General features: G+C 46.9%; 1 protein-coding gene across 1 annotated transcript; it reads left to right on the top strand.

The window, feature by feature from the left end:
• The first annotated feature begins 7,119 nt into the window (after nt 1-7,119).
• On the top strand, nt 7,120-13,975 carry YIPF5 (Yip1 domain family member 5). The gene is made up of 6 exons (XM_027902212.1): nt 7,120-7,207; nt 7,407-7,515; nt 8,688-8,860; nt 10,182-10,327; nt 11,886-12,067; nt 12,911-13,975. The coding sequence occupies exons 2-6, from the start codon at nt 7,415-7,417 to the stop codon at nt 13,071-13,073; spliced, it is 765 nt and encodes a 254-aa protein (XP_027758013.1). The 5' UTR covers nt 7,120-7,207; nt 7,407-7,414; the 3' UTR covers nt 13,074-13,975.
• The last annotated feature ends 5,581 nt before the right edge of the window (nt 13,976-19,556 follow it).

Here is a 19,556-nt window from a genome sequence, read left to right as displayed (position 1 = left end):
CTCCCGCGGCGGCAGCGAGGCGGGCAGCGCGGCCGGCGGCACCGCCATGGCCCGCCGGGACCGCCGGGGCCGCCCCGCGCCGCTCCGCTCCGCCCCGCTGCGCCGCTCCGAGCCGCTCCGCTCAGCGGGCCGGGAGCGCGGAGGGCGATGCCGATTGCATCATCTTAAAGGAGTCGGGCCGGGATAGGCGCCCGCGTCCCGCGCCGAGAGCGGGCACAGCCGGGCAGAGTTGGGGGGCAGAGCCGGGCAGAGCTGGGGGGCAGAGCCGGGCAGAACCATGCACGGCCGGGCACAGCCGGGTCAGAGCCGGACACGGCCGGGCACCGCGGGCAGCAGCAGCACCGCGGACAGCGCCAGTCGCAGCCGCGCCGGGTCCGTGGCCGCCGCCGCCGCCTCCCGCTCCGCTCGAGTTGGGATGAAGTCCCCGCCCCGCTCCGTCCCCTCGGCCGGCAGCGCCCGTCCCTGCCCCTCCACAACGTGCCTGTCCTGGCTCCGCGCAGCCCCGCGGGGGTCTCAGCTGGCGATGCGGGCGGGCAGGGCGGGAGCGCCCGGCGCGGGGGGGCTCCCGGAGCCCGCGGCTGTCGGACAGGACCGGGCTTTTATCCCCATCGCCCCAGCGGCGACTGGCGCGGGCAGGAGCCGGCAGGGACGAGAGGAGGAGGAGGGACCGGGGGCGGCTCGGGCGTACCCGCTCTAGTTGTGGGTCTGTAACGGGGGGAGCCGTGGCCGTGGCTCCGCGCCCGCCCCGCGCTGCCCGCGGGCGCGCCGGCACCGCCACCTCGCGTCTGTCCGCGCTGCTCGGCCCGGGCGCTGCGGGCAGCGAGAGAGAGCCGAGCGCTCCGGGAGCTCCGGCGGGACACCGCGAGCCCCCGCTCACAGCGCCCGGGGGAACGAGCCCGTCACGGAGCTGAAACCCGGCGGCGGAGCTGCGGGAGCGGCTCCCGGACCGCGGGAACGGGGGGCACAGCCCTGTGCCAGCACGCACCAACCCTGGGCAAAAATATGCTACTCGGAATGATAACCATATGAGAAAATGAAGCCTTTTACTCAAACGTTGACCAAAAGCTTTACAGTGAAATCTCTGTGTGATGGAGTTAGCGTGTGCAGGTACATTTCACTGACTGCACTTAAGTTGCAGATACTTCAGTGAGATTCTTCTGAAAACATGGCCATAATTTAAAACAAAATTGTCAAAAAGCACAATTTTCAAGGCTAAGGCAGAAAGTCGTTATTTGTGTACTTACAGACTATTCAAATTAAATCTGACAGCTGAACAGTTAATCAAATTCTTGATTTTTACCGTAATTAATTAATTCTGAAACAACTGCTGTGCTCCTGAACCAAGGATCTGTCTCTCGCTTCAGGATCTGATTCCTAATTTTCAAACCAGCAGAATCTGGTGCTGCTACAGAGAATGCTCGTTGTGGCTCAGAGAAAAGCCCAAGTCCTGTGCCCCTGCCCTTGCAGCTCTGCAGAGCAGATGAAGCAGTACAGGTCAAGCGCTCCATAACCCTTGCACAGAGGATTTAAAGGTGGGATGTGAGATCATGTTCACTTAAATGTCTTCATTACTTTTTTAAGAGCCTTGGTGCAGCTGGTGCAGCCAGGATTTAACATCTGCATGACCAGCCAGAGAAAAACACAGCTCCCTTCAGGAACAGAGTTCACCAGGGCTGCCTCTGTTCAAAGCAGGAAGTATTACATCAGCTTTCCCAAATATTTTGGTTGCCCATGCTAATTAATATGCTGTAATCATATTAAAATCCATTTTCATAAAGGCAGTGGTGCCATATTGGAAGGGCTTGAAGAAACTATTCCCTCTCCCCAGTAAAAACTGATGGTGTTCAAACCAGCATGGAAGCGTTTGTGATCTCACCATGATTAAGATCCAAACCTTCAAGGCTGGGGTTAAAGATCACCTGTGTGGGTGCTTTGAGGGCCAAGACAACACAGTGAGTCTGATGTGCAGGTGCTCAGTGAACAGTGGGTGACAAGAGTCTTATAAAAACCTGTGACTCCTGACAAGCTCCACGAAGCATTCCGGCAAGGATTCCATGTGATTAGCCAATACAGAGAGCTCTAAGCTCTATGTCTTTTTGAAACATTATCATCAGAATTGCCCTTTGAAAAGAACAAAAACCTTAGAATTTTAATAACAACAGCTTTAGAAATGCATCTGCACTTTTCAAATAATAATGAAAGCAATTCAGCACCTGCTTTTATTTCTTTACACGGGATGTTCCAATCATTTCACTGTAACACAATTTCCTTTGATGAAATTACTTCAGTCATAAAAGCATCACATAAGGCTCCCCAGCTAAATACAAGCCATTGGCCAAATCCATCAAAATGCAGCCCGAGAGAGTGAAACTTTAAAATCTGGGCCAAATACACGGTGATGACCTAAATGTAAAATATGTGTCAGGTCCGTGCCAAGGAGCAGCTCAGTTCTGATGGAAAGAAAAACAGCATCCATCAAAGGGGGGAGGATAAAGCATGTTTCACTTCTAACAGATGTCTTTATAACCTTCAGCACAGCCAGGGGAAAACTTAGCGTGAGCTTAAAATGTATGTTCCAGAAGTCCCAACAGAGCTATGCTTAAGCCTGATCTATGAGTGATGTGACAGCATTCACAGGTTTGAGGTCATTCCTTATGACAAAGTGCTAAATTAGCATTTCAGGAAAACATGGGACAACCAACTTCATAGAATTCGGTGGGTGCTAAAAAAAGGTGTCTGAAAAGAAGTAGCAACGAGTGCTAGAAAGAAAGAGCAGTGTTCAGCTGGGCTGTAGTGGCAGTGGTGTGTGTACGTATCACCTCCACACATCTCCAGTGTGAACCCACAAGCTGGAAATTCAAATCAAGTCACCCACATGTAATGAGAAACATCAGAGTTGTTTATCAGCAACAAACACCATGCAGAGCTTTGAGGTGCTCAGTGAAGAAGCAATTGAAAGTAGCAGAAACTGAATGAGTAATTCTGGGGAAAAAAAAAATCTAAGTTGGATTTTGGACAGCAGATTTCAGCTAAAAAGCCACATGAGAACTTTCATCACTCTGGGTGGTTTTTACACAAAATAGTTTAAATAAAAAAGGAAGAAAGAAGAACAGTACTTCCAGTTCTAGGCCTGTGCTTTGATTCAGGAACAACTTCAAGGTGCCACCTAAGGATCCTTCAGCCCTGTTCCCTGTAACATTCTGTGCTCCTCAGTAGGCTCGTGTCTAAGTACTGAGCCAAGGCGACATTTCCGAGGGCAGAACTCCAGCCAGCCAGAGGGAAGATGGCAGTTTTTGAGAAGGATGGTGTGGCAAAGGGACAAGGAAATGTCTGGATTGGGTTTACTGTGAGAGCCAGTGGTTTTCCCGAGAGGCAGAAACCACTTCCTACGCTGGTGCTCCCAGACAAGACTGCCAATCCGACCTCAATCCATGGCAAAGGACAGAGCCTGCTAGGAATCAGTTCCAGGCTCCTGCAAAGTTACAGACACCTCTCTAAAAGGTGTGTATCCTTTCCGTCACCCAGGTAGCTCCACAGATGGAGCTCCCAAGAAAAGAGGCAGGCAAGAACAAGTACAGTACAAGCTAAAATAGGAGATTATCCCCTTCTCCAGCAGTGTGAATTACATACAGTGAAAGTCTCATCTGCTGAAATCCAGCAGTACGTGGGAATGGGAAGCCCTCACAAATCTTTCACTTTGAAGAAAAAACATAAAGTAACACTAAATGGCAGAGTCTCCCTGAGAAAGGATCTTCCAGCAAAGAGCGTGAGTGCCTTGAAGCTGGGTTTATTCACAAATACAGAGTAAAGCATTACAAAGATATGCCCTTGATCTTTTATTCATAACTCAAGTGCATAATGTATTTTCATCAAAAACAGGCAAAGGGGAAGAGCAGCTTTCTGGACGTGAGCACGGGCACGGTGCAAGGCAGATGATTCAAACGCAGACATGAGAGAACGTTTCTTCCCACCATGTAACACACAGAGGGGTCACAGCTTCTGCAGATGAGACCGTTTGCTCCTTCTGGCAAACACCAAACCCACAGTACAAGCACAGCACAAGGTTTGAGGCTTACAAAAACTGACATTAAGGGGCTATCATGTTCCACTGATTTTGATATCAATCATCGTACATAAGACAACATTTCGGAAAAGAATGGATATATCCAGTGCTGACAACTCCTTTGGAACTTCACGGCCAGTGTTTAACAAAGCAACCTGCTACACAAACAACTCTAACACTGCGAGAGATCCAGCATGTACAGGCAGTCCTCATGGACTCACCTCGAAAACCAAGGACTAAAATCAAATAAAAAGCGCTCTTTTCAGTTCCCCCTCTGTAAGGAACTTTCTCTCTTACAAGTTCTGCCATAGCAAGGCCTGCTTCAGTAGACTTCTTCCTCCTCTCTCTTTTTTTCATCCCCCCATACTTCCAAAGTTGTTTGAATAATCCTTTTATTTTCAGTTTGGTTCAAATTATCCCATCATTAATACTGGTGTAATTAAAGTGTGCTTTTTAATGTTACAGTTAAAACAAAGTTTGGTCCTCACTGGGTACCATGATGATGATAATAATAATGATAACAATTATGATGATGATAATAATAATAATAGCAATGATGTATAACCCATGCACTAAGTTTATGAATATCTTTACTTTTCCCATCTTGGAGTCATTTCAAAGCCTCTTGCAAAACCAGAATCTCTGTTCAGACAGTGTTCCAAGCCAGGCTGGACAGAGCTTGGAGCAGTCTGGTCTAGTGGAGGGTGTCCCTGACCATGGGAGGGGGTGAAACTGTGTGAGGTTTAAGGTCCCTTCCAACCCATTTGGTAATTCTGTGATTCTGTGACAGCCACCAGTGCAGCTGGAGCTGATGCCTCAGGGAAGGGACGGTGCTTGGTGCTGCACCAGGCTGTAGCTCCAGGCTGTAGCCCAGGCTCGCTGAGCCAGGCAATCCACGTACTGCCCTTCCCAAGTCGTGCAGGAAGGAGCAGCTGTGCAGCTGCAGTGTCTGCCCTCCCCTTGAACCCACAGCCTGTATGAGAGCACACACTGCTCCAGAGGGTGTGAATCCATCCCGCACAGCTGAAGCAGATGATGCCCTACAGCAATGGTGAGGTGCCTGGTGCACAGAGAACTAATTAATGAAAGCTCGACCTAAGCTGTCAGTAAATTCTAATAATCTAAGCAATCCCAAACAGATTTCTAGCCAGAGAGCGTTTCTTCAGCAGATCACAATTACACAGCCCAGTGCCTGGGATTTGGGTCTCATTTCACTGCCCAGTGAACTGCAACAAGTCACACAGCTCAGCGAAGTGGCACTAAGGCACCACCATCAGATGCAGCCCACACACTGTACAGTCTTCCATGAAAGCTGGGCTCTTCTCAGACTTCAAACACTAATTTTCCTAAAGCATAGATTTTCAAGAAGCAGCTTATACCACAGTTACTGATCTCTGTTATCCATGGTTGCAATTCCCCCACCGTTATTCCATTCAGCTCTACAAACTGACATATTTCCCAGGAGCCTGTTTTTGGGAGATACTGTGGACGCTGCACTGGATGATACGCTTTGCAGGAGAGGCTTGTAACAGGGCTGTAATTTAAATACAGTAACCTCACTAGCAGAAGATTACATACAGGAGTTTGTAACACAAGAACTGTAATAATTTCCTGAGCCAAAATGAATTTAAAAGAAAAATGTAGACACACTGCAAACCAGGGGCTCAGCTTGTGGAAGCTCATGTGCCCAGCAGGAGTGTGAGAGGTCAGGGGACATCAACCATGGGATTAAACTGTTTATGTGTGCACAACTGGTGTGTTTCTGAACTCACCACCACCTACCTGTTCAGTGACAACGATAAAGTAGCAATCACAACTCATTTCATTTTGAAGTTTCAGGTAAACTTCCTTACCTGGGGTTTTCCCTGAGCGTCCACCTCAAAGCCCACCCAAGCCAGCAAAGCATGGTCACTCCTTCCTGCACTCAGCACTGGGACCTGAGAGAGTTAATAAAAACAAATTCGAATTAACAGTGCCAATACAGCCTTTTCCCCTGGCCCTTCATGAAGAAAAAAAAAAAAAGGGAGCAAAATGATGAAACTAGAGGGATAAACAGTGAGTGACACTGGACTGTGAAGCAAAGCAGCTTCTGCACATGGCAGTGTCTGCGCAGTCCCAGTTATGCTTTTCTCAATTCTCCAGTATTCCCAGATCCTGCAGCTCATTTGTGAGGGATGGGCTAACAGCTGGTCTTGAGTAAAGACAAGAAGATTCATGGCTCTAGGAAAGTTTTTTCGTGGCCTCAGGAAAATATTTCTTGTGGACATATATAAAAGGGTATGAAAGTTTGGTACTAAATAACAACAATTACTGACTTTTTGCTCAGCAGCACCATCAGCTCCTCCATTTCCTCAGCACCTGCAAAGCCACATAAACCCTCCCATCAGTGCAGGGAGCAGGGCACAGCCTGTTCCCTTTGGGAGATGAGACAGATCACAGGGAAAAGGCTAAACCTGCAGGCAACCCCACTTCATGTCACTAAGCTGTGGCCTTGAGGAGGAAAACACACCTCAAATGAACATTATGCAAAACAATGTCTCTAGGGCCAAGTCTATACTCTTACTGATGCCCACAGGAGCTCTGTCTGGATCATGGAAATGGCACTCCATCTCCGCTCTGCTCCATATTTATGCAAGTGTTCGCAACACCATTTTATTTGATGAGTATTAGGGGGAAAAAAAAAAAATCCTTGAAAGAGATTTTTTACAGAAATCGTGGGGTTTTTTTTACACCGTCCCGTCTTGCTCCGTGTGACCACAGCAAGACCTGCCGGCTGGGTTTCCCTACCTAGGGCAATACTGATGGAAGGATTTACGACGACAATTCTTTTATTTTTTTTTTTTGGTCTGGTTGGCAAGGTGGGGATCGACCACAACTCGGCCCTCCCGCCTCCTCTTCCCCTCCGCCCCGCCCTGGCCCCGCCCCGCCCTGGCCCCGCCTCACGGCCCCTCAGGGGCCGTGAGGCGGGGCCAGGGCGGGGCGGGGCCAGGGCGGGGCGGAGCCAATCAACGGGCGGGGACAGACCAGTAGGCGTGGCCGTTGTCACGCATGCGCGGAGCCGTCCGCCCCGTCCCGGAAGCGGTGTGGCGGCCGTGACACGTCGCAGGGGCCGCGGCGGGAGCGGGGCCGGAGCCGGGGCCGCGGGTGGGTACGGGAATGGGTCCTGGGACCGGACTGGGACGAGCCGGGATGGGTCGGGAGCACCGCGGGGGAGGGGCGGAGCGGTGGCCGGGCCGGCTGGGGTAGCGCGCGGCCCGAGGGAGGGATGGCTGGCTGGCTGGGGGGCCGTGGCCGCGGCCTTGTGAGGGGTTCTGGACCCGCCTCCCCCCCCGTTGTCTTGCAGAGGTGGCGATGTCCGGGTTCGACGGCTTCAACACCGACTTCTACCAGACCGGCTACAGCATCGAGGAGCAGGGGCAGCCCTACGACTACAGCGGGCGGCAGTACGGCAGGTAAGCGCTGTGTGCCCGTGCAACCCCTCGGCCTGGCGGAGTCGTTGATGGGGTCGGTGGGGAGGGACATTAAAGTCGTCCAGTTCCACCCCCGTGCCGTGGCAGAGACACCTTCCGCTATCCCAGGTTGCTCCAAGCCCCTTCCAGCTTGGCCTTGGGCAATTCCAGGGATGGGGCAGCCACAGCTTCTCTGGGAACTCCATCGCATCCCCTCACCAACCTCCAGAGGGAAGAACTTCTACCCAGTGCTCCGTCTAACCTTGCTCTCTGTCAGTGGGAAGCCATTCCCCCTTGTCCTGTCACTCCGGGCCCTTGTCCAAAGTCCCTCTCCACTTCTCCCGTAGGCTCCCTTAGTGCTTCTGGGACAGTCTGTGTGCTTGGGAAAGGATTGGCATTTCAGCCAACTGCTGTGCCCTGTAAATGAATCCCTGTTGCTCTGTTTGATGAACAGCTTAACTCACAGTGTGTAAATGGAGATATAAGTTGCGTGTTGAATTCCCTGCCTGCTACATTTTAGAGCAAGTATTAGAAGATTGAAAGAAAGGCTATATGAGTAATCTCAATTTTCTGAGTAACCTGCATCTCCTTGGGAAAAGAAATGCTGTTCTTCTGCAAGTCCTTCTGCACTTGGGGACTAAAAATTAGTGTCACACAAATGAGCCAGCAGTGTCCTGGTGATTCCCAGGCTGCAGCAGGGAAGCGTGGTGGGTGTTCCTGAGTCAGGGGAGATCCTGGGAGCCCTGTGTGAATACCCAGCCTTAGACTGAGGGGTTTGGCCACTTCCCTTGGATGGATGGAGCCGGTCAGTGCCTGTTTGTGACCTGAACAGGGTTGCAGTGCTGAGACTGAACTCTGCTAACACAAGAAACGACAAGGAGTTCTAAATTTTTTTATATTTCCACAGTTAAATATTTTGGAGATGTTTACTGAAACCTCTTTGGTCAGACTTGGGAATGATCAGTGGCCAGAATAACTCAGGAGTTTGTTTAGGGCAGAGGATGTATTTGATTGGGCTTTTTTGTAAAGGATCTGAGTATAGGACCATCTAATGGGGCTTTTAAGAAAGAATGAGGGATTTGCTGTGGTTTATTTACTGAAATAAGCTTTGCCTTAGCAGGAGGTGTCTCAGATGCAGCTCTGTGTGTGTCCTAACGAGGTGTTGTAATTTGCAGGCACTATGGAGGCTACGACTACCCTCAGCAGGGTGGGTTTGTCCCTCCCGACATGATGCAGCAGCAGCAGCCCTACACGGGGCAGATCTACCAGCCAACACCGACCTACACTCCTGCTTCAGCACAGTCTTTTTATGGAAGTAATTTTGAGGATGAGCCGCCACTGTTAGAAGGTATAACTTTATATTATGGCCCAAATCCAAAACTGTGCCTAGTTTGGGGATAAGTCAGTAGCATTGTGTGGATTCTCTGTTGCTGGAAGTGCTTAGTGGATTTGAAATTCTCATTGTTTTTGGTTTTATTTTTTTAACCTCTATTTTGTTGTATAAAATACCTGTTCATGTGCAAACTTTTGCATTTTTAAATTTATGCTTTACTGCTTCACACCAGCTGCTCTGTGGCAGATTTAATCAATTAACTGGAAAACCTGACTACATGAAAAAACACTTTATAGTTCTGTTGTTGCAAATAATACTTGTAATTGCCTGGTTTTGGAATACTCGTTATTGGAATACTTGTAATTGCCTGCTAAAATAAATGGTTGCAGGTACTTTCAGTTTATTCCTAGTTAGAACTGGAATGTTTCATTGCCAGCAAGGAATGCTCAACACTGCAGAAATGCTTGTGTAGAATACAGCCTGTGCAGAGTGCCAGAGTGGATATTCATTTACTGACTGGATTGATGGCATCAGTTTCCACCTTATATCCGTTATTTTTCAGTTCCAAACAACTGAATAAACCCTTATTGTTTCTGGGTAGAGAGGCAGATGTCTGTCACACCTGCTACCTGTACCCAGTCATGATGTCTTCCCACCCTCTGGCTTATACTATTTTTTTAAAAATTTTTATTTATTTATTATTAATAGTCAGATTAGTATTTTACTTACATAGATGCTTCCCAGAGCAGTGGGCAAGATATAACTGCATCTTAAGTGGGGTTTGAGGCACAGCTCTGGTCAGACTGGATGGAGGGAGACTGGAAATCAAATCCAGCCGGAGGGAGCTGGGAAACTCCTTGTCACCAGACACTGCTCCAAGGGGTGAGGGGTTTTTAGTGGGCTCATTGGCTGGTTTGTGAAAGAGAAATCCTCCAGGAATAATTAACTATAGAAAAACTTCTTTGAATTAGAAATCCTTGAGGCAGCAGTTGTTGGAGACTTGGGGAAGCTGTGTGGTCTGTGCTGATACCTCTGGTGCACCTGCTGTTGGTGCAGCAAGAGGGAAATGGGCTGAAGGAACTTCTGGGCTGCCCCAAAACACTGTTTATGCTCTTAACTGGTCCTTCAGAAACCACCTGGGCACTTCCCAGCGTTTGAGACCAGGAATGTGTGAAGGCAGCGTGGGGAAAGATGGGATCACTCAATTTGCTGCTCCCCATCGGGTGCCTCTGGACATGTAAAAGTGGAGAGGCAGGGAAAACTTGAGAGTTGAGCAAATGGGGGCGACAGGAAGGGCAGGAATGAAATGAATGTGCATCATTCTTTCCATTTGTAGAACTGGGGATCAATTTTGACCACATCTGGCAGAAGACACTGACGGTGCTGCACCCCCTGAAAGTGGCCGACGGGAGCATCATGAACGAGACGGATTTGGCCGGACCCATGGTCTTCTGCCTGGCTTTTGGAGCCACATTACTGCTGGTGAGACACTGCCTGCAAAATGTGGCTGTTCATGCATTTATGTTCTTGGAAACACTGGGAAAAGAGCCACGTTACCTGTGGGTTTATTGGAAGTGACTTCTTGGCATGGAGGCCAAAAAAGCATGTCCTGGCCAAGGATTTCTTAGAGTATCCTGAGTTGGAAGGGACCCCCAAAGGTCATCAAAGTCTGATTTCTGGCTCTGCACAGGACAAAAATTTGTAGCTATATAGGAGAGGCACTGGGGCCTCACACACCAACAGAAGCAATAAGTACTGGCACATGAGGTGTGACTTTTGAGTGTCAGGTCACTCTGGTAAAGCATTTCTGAAACAAACCTGCTTTCACATTCATTTATTCTGCTTAATAGGTCAGTCAGTGGTGAAGCCTGGTGGGTTTTTTAAATTGAGCTTAATTGGAATAAGATTGTTCTTTAATGCCTCACAAGTGTCAATGATGAGATGACAGAGCAGCAACAAACAGTGTTTCTTGGCATTGAAAGCTTCAGGGGTTTTTAATCAGTTTTTATCTTTGAATGCTTCAGGCACTGCTTTAAATTTCTGTCTAAAATTTCACGTTGCTGTGACAGTTAAAACACGTTTTGGTACCGAGGGGACTTCAAACCTACTTTAATAAGTAGCCTTTATTTATGGAAACTAGGCCACTCAAATTAATGAATGTGTTTATAATAGATAGGCTTGAAATTTCTTTTCCTTAAAAATTGTTTGTTTCTCCTGTGTGCTTTCTTAAAAAAATCCATGGAATGTAGTGAAAGGAAGCGAGCTGAGCATGGTACAGGTCGCAGCAAGTGTGATTGTTTTCTGCAGTGCTTGAGGACGAGGAGAAGGGGGTTTTAAGTACATTTAGCTTGGAGGCTGTGTGGGGGGGGACACCCTGGAAGCTGCACCCTGGGAGCTGCCTGGCCCCATGTCCTGTTGGGGGTGCCTTGGGGCAGGGAACCATCAGTTTTGGCCTGGGAAAACCAGGTGCTGACATAAGATACACTGAAATAATCCAGATGTGCTTTCTGCGTGCTTGTTAACAATTTTTTTTGGATTTTTGTCTTTTTAAAATCTGAGATAATCCTGAGTTCATATCCAGCTCAGCTTCAGCTGTTCCTGGGAATTTTTAATAACTTACCTTGTGCCGTAACCTTGTGCAGTCTGTGACAAATTAAAGGACTTCAGGTCTGGATTTGTTAAAAAGTTCCTCAATTACAGTTTTTCAGTCTTTAGGTACGTGTTCTGTAAAGATTATTATTGTAAGTAATCAGTCTGCATGAGCAGTTATTGATTAAACCTGAAGAGTTCACAGGCTGAGATCAGAGAATAACAATTTGATAAAATCTGTTCATTATGATCTGTAGGGTCAGGAGAAACTCCAGCCTCCTGGGTGGCTGGTGTGTGCAGGTGCCCTGGGGCTCAGGTTGGGAAGGAACTGCCTGTGGGTGGGAGTAAGGGGGAATAAAGATACCTGTAACCATCCTGTCCTTATCCCTGTGGTGGTGGATAGATTTTTATCCTCCCATAACTAACACACATCCCTCTGCTTGGCTTCCAGGCTGGGAAAATCCAGTTCGGTTATGTGTATGGGATCAGTGCAATCGGCTGCGTGGGGATGTTTTGTCTCCTGAACCTGATGAGCATGACTGGGGTCTCCTTTGGCTGCGTGGCCAGTGTCCTGGGATACTGCCTGCTTCCCATGATCCTGCTCTCCTCTTTTGCAATTGTATTTTCACTACAGTAAGTACTTATACTCTATAAATTGGTAAGAGATTCCTCTCCCGAGATGGTGAAGGAAGTTATTGAAAGGAATTTCCATATGCAATGATAAAGCTTTGTATAATTTGAATATGACAGTTTTTTTTTTAGTAAGTATAAAAACATAATTATCAACAGTTTTCAGGTGTTTACTGGGGGAAAGGTGGGTGAATACTGGTTTTATCTCAAGGCCAATTGACAGCTTTTAAATAAATAGACTCCAAGAACAATCTCAGGTTTGTTTTCTGCCAGCTCTGGATCTGACAGGTCTCAGTACCTGTAAAGTCTAAAAGTAAATATTATTTAAGATGCAAATTAGAATTTTATAAGCAGAAGAAAATTAGTGTGTTTCCTCATAACTATGAAATTAGGGACTGAAAAGAAGCAGCTTGCCACAATTAGTTCACTCACTGCTTTTATGTTTCATATGCACAGAGTTAATTTTCAAGGGGTTTTATGCTGTAGTAGTTGACTAATATTGTTCTGGAGTTTCAGATTCACAGAATGGTTTGGGTTGGAAGGGACCTTAAAGCTCATCCAGTTCCACCCCTTGCCATGGGCAGAGACACCTTCCACTATCCCAGGTTGCTCCAAGCCCTGTCCCACCTGCCCTTTAACACTTCCAGGGATGGGCAGTCCACAGCCTCTCTGGGCAGCCTGTGCCAGTGCTTTACCAGTGCTTTTAGTGGGACTGATTCATTTACTGTCAAACACAAAAGCTAAAATTCATCATAGAATCTGTACAAGGTGTTGGCTGAGTCCAGGTGTGACTCCTATAAGAGTATATACACATGGCTGACGTGAATTCTTTCTTCACCTTTCCAGGGGGATAATGGGGATTATTCTCACGGCTGGAATTATTGGCTGGTGCAGCTTTTCTGCTTCCAAGATCTTTATCTCTGCCTTAGCCATGGAAGGACAGCAGCTCCTCGTAGCCTATCCCTGCGCGTTGCTGTACGGAGTCTTCGCCCTCATTTCGGTGTTTTGAACAGACTGTCCAAACTGGGGGACTCTAGTGGGCCAAAAGGAAAATCCCAACGTGGAACTTGGAATTGGACCAGAAACAGCTGCAAACAACTGTCTCGTGTTGCTATCATGAAACTTAGACCAGTTTGAATCACCTGGAACAATGGAAAAATGTCTCGTGTTCACTTTTTTAGGACTTTGAATACTGTTTTCAATGACCTGGGGTGCCCAGAGCTTTAATACGTGTTCATGCTTATCAAGTTCCTGTGATTTCTTTCCCATTCCTAGATCTTTAGAAATTCTAAAGTAACTTTTGGTTGTTTATTTGAGGGTTGTGATTTTTGTTTGTTTTGTTTTGTTTTTTTAGGGGAGGGAGAAGGGTTACAGTTAAAAATTGGTAGATTTTTATCCAAAACTGTTAATGGAGCTGCCGTGGATTTGGGGGACTCTCTTTAAATCTGTAGTGATGAGGAACCTGTTTCCTGACCCCTCTTACCAAAAACAAAATGCACAAATGAACAAAAGGAATTAGAGTATTTCCTGTATCTTCACCAATATACTCTTAAGCATTTTGGTCTCAATTATTCGTTCATTTGCTGTGAGAGTATTTCAGGATTTAAAATACTTAAATTATGAGTTAGAAAACAGATGCTTAAAAGTGAAAGGGATCTGTAATTCTGTCACACTTGAAACATGACCACATTTGGGTGTCTGAGTAGCTTTATGTTAACTTGGATTTCTGAAGAGGACTTCGACAGAGGTTCTTTCCTTCACGGTGCACATACTGGTAGATGAAGAGGAATCTCTTTTGCAGTACTTCCAAGGAAACCACCATTTTGAAAACGTTAATGCTTGTCAGTATTGTAGTTACTGTAAAATAATTTAAGGCATATTGATTAAATTTTCCTTAAATTTTGAAAAAGGTCTTTGATCTTCCTAATCTTTCTTTTTTTAATGTTCAGTTACTAAAATAGAAATGTCCATAGCGAAGCAAAATCACAATTAAAATTGAATTCCGTGAGTGGATTTGGTATTTGCTTCAGTCACAAATAGTTAATGAGAAGTATAACCTGGTTGGGGTGTTAATCACAAGAATTCTTACAAGTGTGAGAAGTGGGAAAGCAGAACTAGTTGTTCTTCACAGAAGCACTTGGTAATTTGTAAAATAAGTAGGAGCAGGCTACAGACATGTTTTGTTCTCATACAGTGGAGGTTACTTATGTACATAATAATTCCATGCCCCCAACTAGGAAATCAAAAAACTCTGGCAAAGGGCTGGGATTACAACACCCATTATTTCAGCAATTTAACCCGAGGGATTTCATGTCATTGCAGTGATACAGGTGTCAGTCTGGTGTCCCTCTGTCTTCTCCATGGAACGAGCTACTCCAGAGTTGAATCAGCTCAGCTGTGTTCCGTTACCACTTTCTGGTAAGACTCCATTTGGAATCCATCTTCAAGGGAAGCTTTCATCCCAGTGACAAAGGCATGAATCATTCCAAAGGCTCAGCACACATTTTTCCCTTAGTTCTGCACATTCTCCTTGAAATACCTTCCTAGTGCCACTGGAAGTTACTGCCCAGGTCCTTTACTGGCCAGAGGCATCTTCTGCTCATGTCCCTGGAAGCTGTGGGAAGTGTCACTTGAGTGTTAAGCCTTCAAGGACCCCACGCTGATGAACAAACCATTCTGACTTCTTTGTGTGCTGTAACAGGCTGGACGGTGAATTTTGAAGCTCACAGACACACAAAACCCTGCAATTTCCTTCCAGAGATGAATTCAAGAGCCCAGATGATTTCTCCTTTGATATGCTATTACAAATTACCATCCTGAATAAACGTGGTGGGTGGATTTTATTGAGCAAAATGTTTTACTCTGCAGTTGTGATGTCTCTGGGACAGACCTCCCCTGCCCTGGGGCACCAAGTTCTTTTAGTCAAGAACATGATGGAGCACCATGTCCTGTGTCTGTGCAAATAAACTGCAGTGATTACTAATGAGAACTAATTAAACACACAGTGACTCTAGTACATAGAAAAGCTCCCACACTTTGAGCACATCAGGTTCTAATATTCCAATATTGTATTTTGGGAAGCACATGGGAGCAGAAGGTCCAACACTTGAATTCATGGAGGACTTGAAGAAAGCACAGTGTTATGTCCAGACTGGTTGCATTAAATATGCCACATTTCTGGTACATTAATTAATGTGATTGCATTGACTGTTTATTGCCTTTTCAAAATCAATCCCATTGATTCTCTGTAATGAAGTTTTGTCCTAGTTCTTGCTTCAATTTTAGTTACATTTCAGATGGTTCAATCTCCCCATTCTGTAGAATGTCGGGATTGGAGACTGTAGCTCTGTGCTCCCCCATTTGCCTTTCATAGTAGGAATTTTTTTTAAAATTTATTTTCCAAATCTGGACTCCCCTACAACTGCTCTTGTCAGGATTCTCACCTGGTTTTCAGGTGAAATACCAGCGTCACTTCTTCCACGCTGTATTGTCTCTTGATATTTTCATGTTACCTTATACCACTCATATACAAATGCTGGAGTTGCTTTTTTAAACTCACTTTTATTACCCCACCCAATCTTGAACTCACTTCCTATTCTACAAGAGTTGAGAATTACCTTTCCCAGTTTGTCCATTTCTCATCCCAGTTTGTTGGTGCTGTGACAGTGACTGGTTTTCAGGTCACTTGTGCCATGAGGCAGCTGCTGCTGCAGTTCAGTTTGGTTCCGTTTGTTTGAGTATCAGCAATTTGTGGGGCACATCCTGTACAAAAAGCAGGTGTTTAATGTGCTCTTGTGCCTGTCACCTCTGCACTGGTGCTGGGATCTGTCCCTGAGGGGCTGGTGCTGGGTCAGTGGCGGGTGGAGGCCTGAGCAGGGGTGATGTGGGTGTTGTGTGAGCCAGATGTTCCTCCATCCCTGCAGTGGCAGCGGAGCATCCTGGAGGTGTGTGGGAGCACCAGAAATTCCTCATGCTTTGATCTGCCTTCTCTCCAGAAGGCTACCTTATTTCCATGGGATTGAGTGATCCACTGGGATAGTGGAAAGGCCGTAAGAAGCTGGAATACCCTTAGGTTTGGCTCTGGTATCAGCGCTGGGAAATTTTCACTGGATTATCTGTGCCTGAAGGAAATGGGACTCTGGCTCTGATGCTGCAGTTGGGAACAGGCTCTGTGGTGTGAGGCTGGGCTGGGACACAGCCCGAGGCACTCGGTGGGAGGGCAGTCACCAGCTGATGCACCAGTGGTGCCTTAGTTCTTGTCAACACTATCGTTCAAAAGTTAGTTACTGTTTTTTAGGAACTGTGTTTGTTAAAAGAGCAGCTGGAGCAGAAAGAGCAGCTCTCGCTGTGCCCATCCAGTTATCTGGCTCTGGCTTCACCGGGATCCTCTGGAGTGTCTATGCTCCATGTCCTGTGGCATCCTAAGAAAAACTGCAGGAATGGGAGAACCGGGGCTTGCTGTTTCCTGCTTGTCCACTGGGTGGGCCTGCAGGACTCCTGATGTGCTACAGTGAACCTGATCACAGAGCCACAGAATTGTTTAGGCTGAAAAGGACCTCCAAGATCACAAAGTCCAACCTGTGACCGATCCCCACCTTGTCAACAAGACCAGAGCACTGAGTGCCATGTCCAGTCATTCCTTGAACCCCACCACCTCCCTGGGCAGCCCCTGCCAATGCCTGACAACCCTTTCCATGAAGAAATTCTTCCTCATGTCCAACCTGAACCTCTCCTGGCATAGCTTGAGGCCAGTTCCTCTCCTCCTGTCACTTGCCTGGGAGAAGGTACTTTTACTTTTTGTTCAAATATCTTCATAGAAACTCTTGTTATTCTTCTTTGCAGTGTTGTTTCCTGATCACTGCTCTTCCTTGTACCTCAGCACAGGCTTAATATTCCTTCACCCTCTTTACTAGAAGAAGATGCATTAAAATTTTCTTTGATGGCCTCACATGCTGTCATCACCACTGAGAGGTTATTCAGAGAGGAGCTGCAAAAATCAGATTGGAGCATTATAAAAATAGCCCTCTGCATTTTAACCTTCTCAATGCCTTTCAGACATACAATTTCACCACTGGATATTTTGGGTATACTTCAGTTTTTAAGTACATGCAAAATGGTGGCTTTGGGAGCTTTTGAATTATGCAATTCATGAGAAATTAATACATCATTTGATTACATTTCATGTGAATAAAGCCACAGCAGTTGTATTGTCCTGAAAAGCCAAACAAGGAAAAGGGATTTGTGAATATAATCTTATGTGGTAAAAGAATGCCCTGGGTACAGATGATTAGTTGCACTTGGCTTTAGTGATTTCTCTGCCCATTTTATATTCTCTTGGAGTTCTTATAATCTAAATCCTTCTCTCTAAACTAGATGTACTTGAAGATGACGATGATGTCATAGTGGGTTTGATCTGGAGGCTGGGAATTCACAGGTCAGTAACAGCTTGGAAAGACACGGATGTTTCACATGAACTTGATTTCAGTGTCTTCAATGTGAACGCGTTGATTCATTCACATGTTTACACAGGATGACAATTCTGACACCATGGGTAGTTTATTTCTGTTCATTTATTGAATGTTTAAATAACATTATCTGATTTGAATAGCAAGGTCTGTGTGTGGGGTTTTGTTGTTTTTTAATTGCACAGGCCTCTCCTCCTCATTTCAGTCCTTCATCCCTGGCAATTTCCCTGTCATTGCTGGATACAGCCTCAGAATTAAATTTCCAGTGTGAGTATTGACAGAAGAGAAGATCATAATTACAAATGATTGATCAGTCCAAGCCCACATCATTGGATTAATTCTTCCCTCCTTCCCACCACCGTTAATTCGGAATAAATTTGAAGCAATCAAGAGATTTTCACTCATGTGCTGATGATCGTTATGTTCTGCCTGAGCTGTAATTGAGCTTAAAAGGCTTCATTCTGCCTCAAATCTATTCTTAGTTTGGTTTCAGACCTGAAAGTAGAGCTTAATTTTGAAAATGATCCTCCTGTCTATATATTAGCTCAGGACAGTTTTCCCACCCAGTCAGTGCTTCCATTAAAGGCTCTGACTCCCAGGCAGGGTGGGAGGATGTGAGGGGCTGTGCCAGGCTATTGCTGACCACTCCAATGCCCTCAGGGAAGAATGGGATCATATCCCACCCCTCACTTCTCCTAAGATTTATTGAAAATACACAGTGATTTGTTTAGAGAATGCCAGGAGGAAATAAAGCCACAAAAGGTCTTAGAGCCTCAGCATGACATCAGCATGAGGTGGTGATAAATTTAACAGCTGATCCTGGAAAACACAAAGAGAGAGAGGAAATACCTGTCCATAGCTCTGAAGTTGTTTCAGAGTCAGGAGCACTGTTCAGCTGGGAGGATCTTCTTGGCTTTTCCCTGTGTAAATGAATCATCCCAGTGTACACAGTGGATGTGGTCACAGGTAATGAGTGAATTCTAACCTGAAAGCTCCTTGCCCTGCCTCCTCCTCCCTGCCAGGATCCCAAACCCTGCAGGATGTCAGGCCAGAGTGCAACCCTGGCCATGGTGTGTGGGATGCAGCCCTGGGATGCTCCCAAGTGTGTCTGGATGTTGGCAGGCCCAGGGCTGGTGCAGGGGAGCTGGTGGAGCCTTCAACAACCCCAGGCCCCAGGGGAGCTGTGCAGGTCACCCACAATGCAGAGCAAGTCTCCTGTTGGGAAGCAGCAAGTGTTTGCCTTTAGCTCTCTCCCTTCTACTTCAGCACATTTGTTTCTCTGTTTTTGCCCCGGATTGTTGAGCAGGTGACTGAATAACCACAGAGGCTCTTTCTTGTTCCTTCATTAGTTCCAAAGCACAATTCTGGACCCTGGAGAAAAGACAGCAAAGTTAAATTTTGGACTTATAAAGCACTGGCAGCAGCCAGATAACGCTCATTAAAAAAATCAAGCTGAAGCTCTGAAACCTCTCCTCAGTTTACAGAGTAATTTGTCTGGAAGGCTGTTCTCTGGGAGCTTTTTCCATGGAAACCTGCTGTGTGATCCCCCAAACAACTCGCTCTGCTCTGATGTACACGGGCTCGGTGTTTAGATCCCACCCAGCTCTGTTAGTCTGGTTGCCATGGTCCTGTTTTGTTCTTCATACACCCTTTGAGGGATACAGGAGCCATCTCAGGGAGCTGTAGGGCTGGGCTGTGACCATGGGGAGTGTGCTGGTCAGGGATCTGCTGTGAGGGGCAGGAACACTGCAAGTTCCTCCCAAGGATCTCTGGCAGCATGAACAGCCCTGGCCTGTGCTAATCCAGCATCTCCACCCCCTTTTTGCACGGACATTCCCCACTGCAGACTTTTTCAGCTGTCACTCCCACCTCGTCACCGGGTGCTGGAGCTGGATGGGAGCCAGGAGGGCTGCCCACGATCCACAACCTGGCCAGCTCCCCCAGGTCCCAGCCCCAGCCCCTCACCAGCTGAAGCTGATGTTCCTCACAACGTTTTGCAAGAGCATGTACTGCCAGGACAGGGGGGA

Source organism: Empidonax traillii, unplaced genomic scaffold, assembly GCF_003031625.1.
Source record: "Empidonax traillii isolate 1590-97213 ecotype Southwest subspecies unplaced genomic scaffold, ASM303162v1 scaffold22:size5013007, whole genome shotgun sequence".
NCBI lineage: Eukaryota > Metazoa > Chordata > Aves > Passeriformes > Tyrannidae > Empidonax > Empidonax traillii.
Note: the sequence above shows the minus strand (reverse complement) of the source record. Positions and strands in the feature narration are given on the sequence as shown.

Coding starts and splice junctions, on each gene's coding strand:
- YIPF5 (XM_027902212.1), top strand. CDS start 7,415: ATGTCCGGGTTCGACGGCTTCAACACCGACTTCTACCAGACCGGCTAC. Junction 8,861..10,181: donor TGAGCCGCCACTGTTAGAAG/GTATAACTTTAT, acceptor TTCCATTTGTAG/AACTGGGGATCAATTTTGAC. Junction 10,328..11,885: donor TTGGAGCCACATTACTGCTG/GTGAGACACTGC, acceptor CTTGGCTTCCAG/GCTGGGAAAATCCAGTTCGG.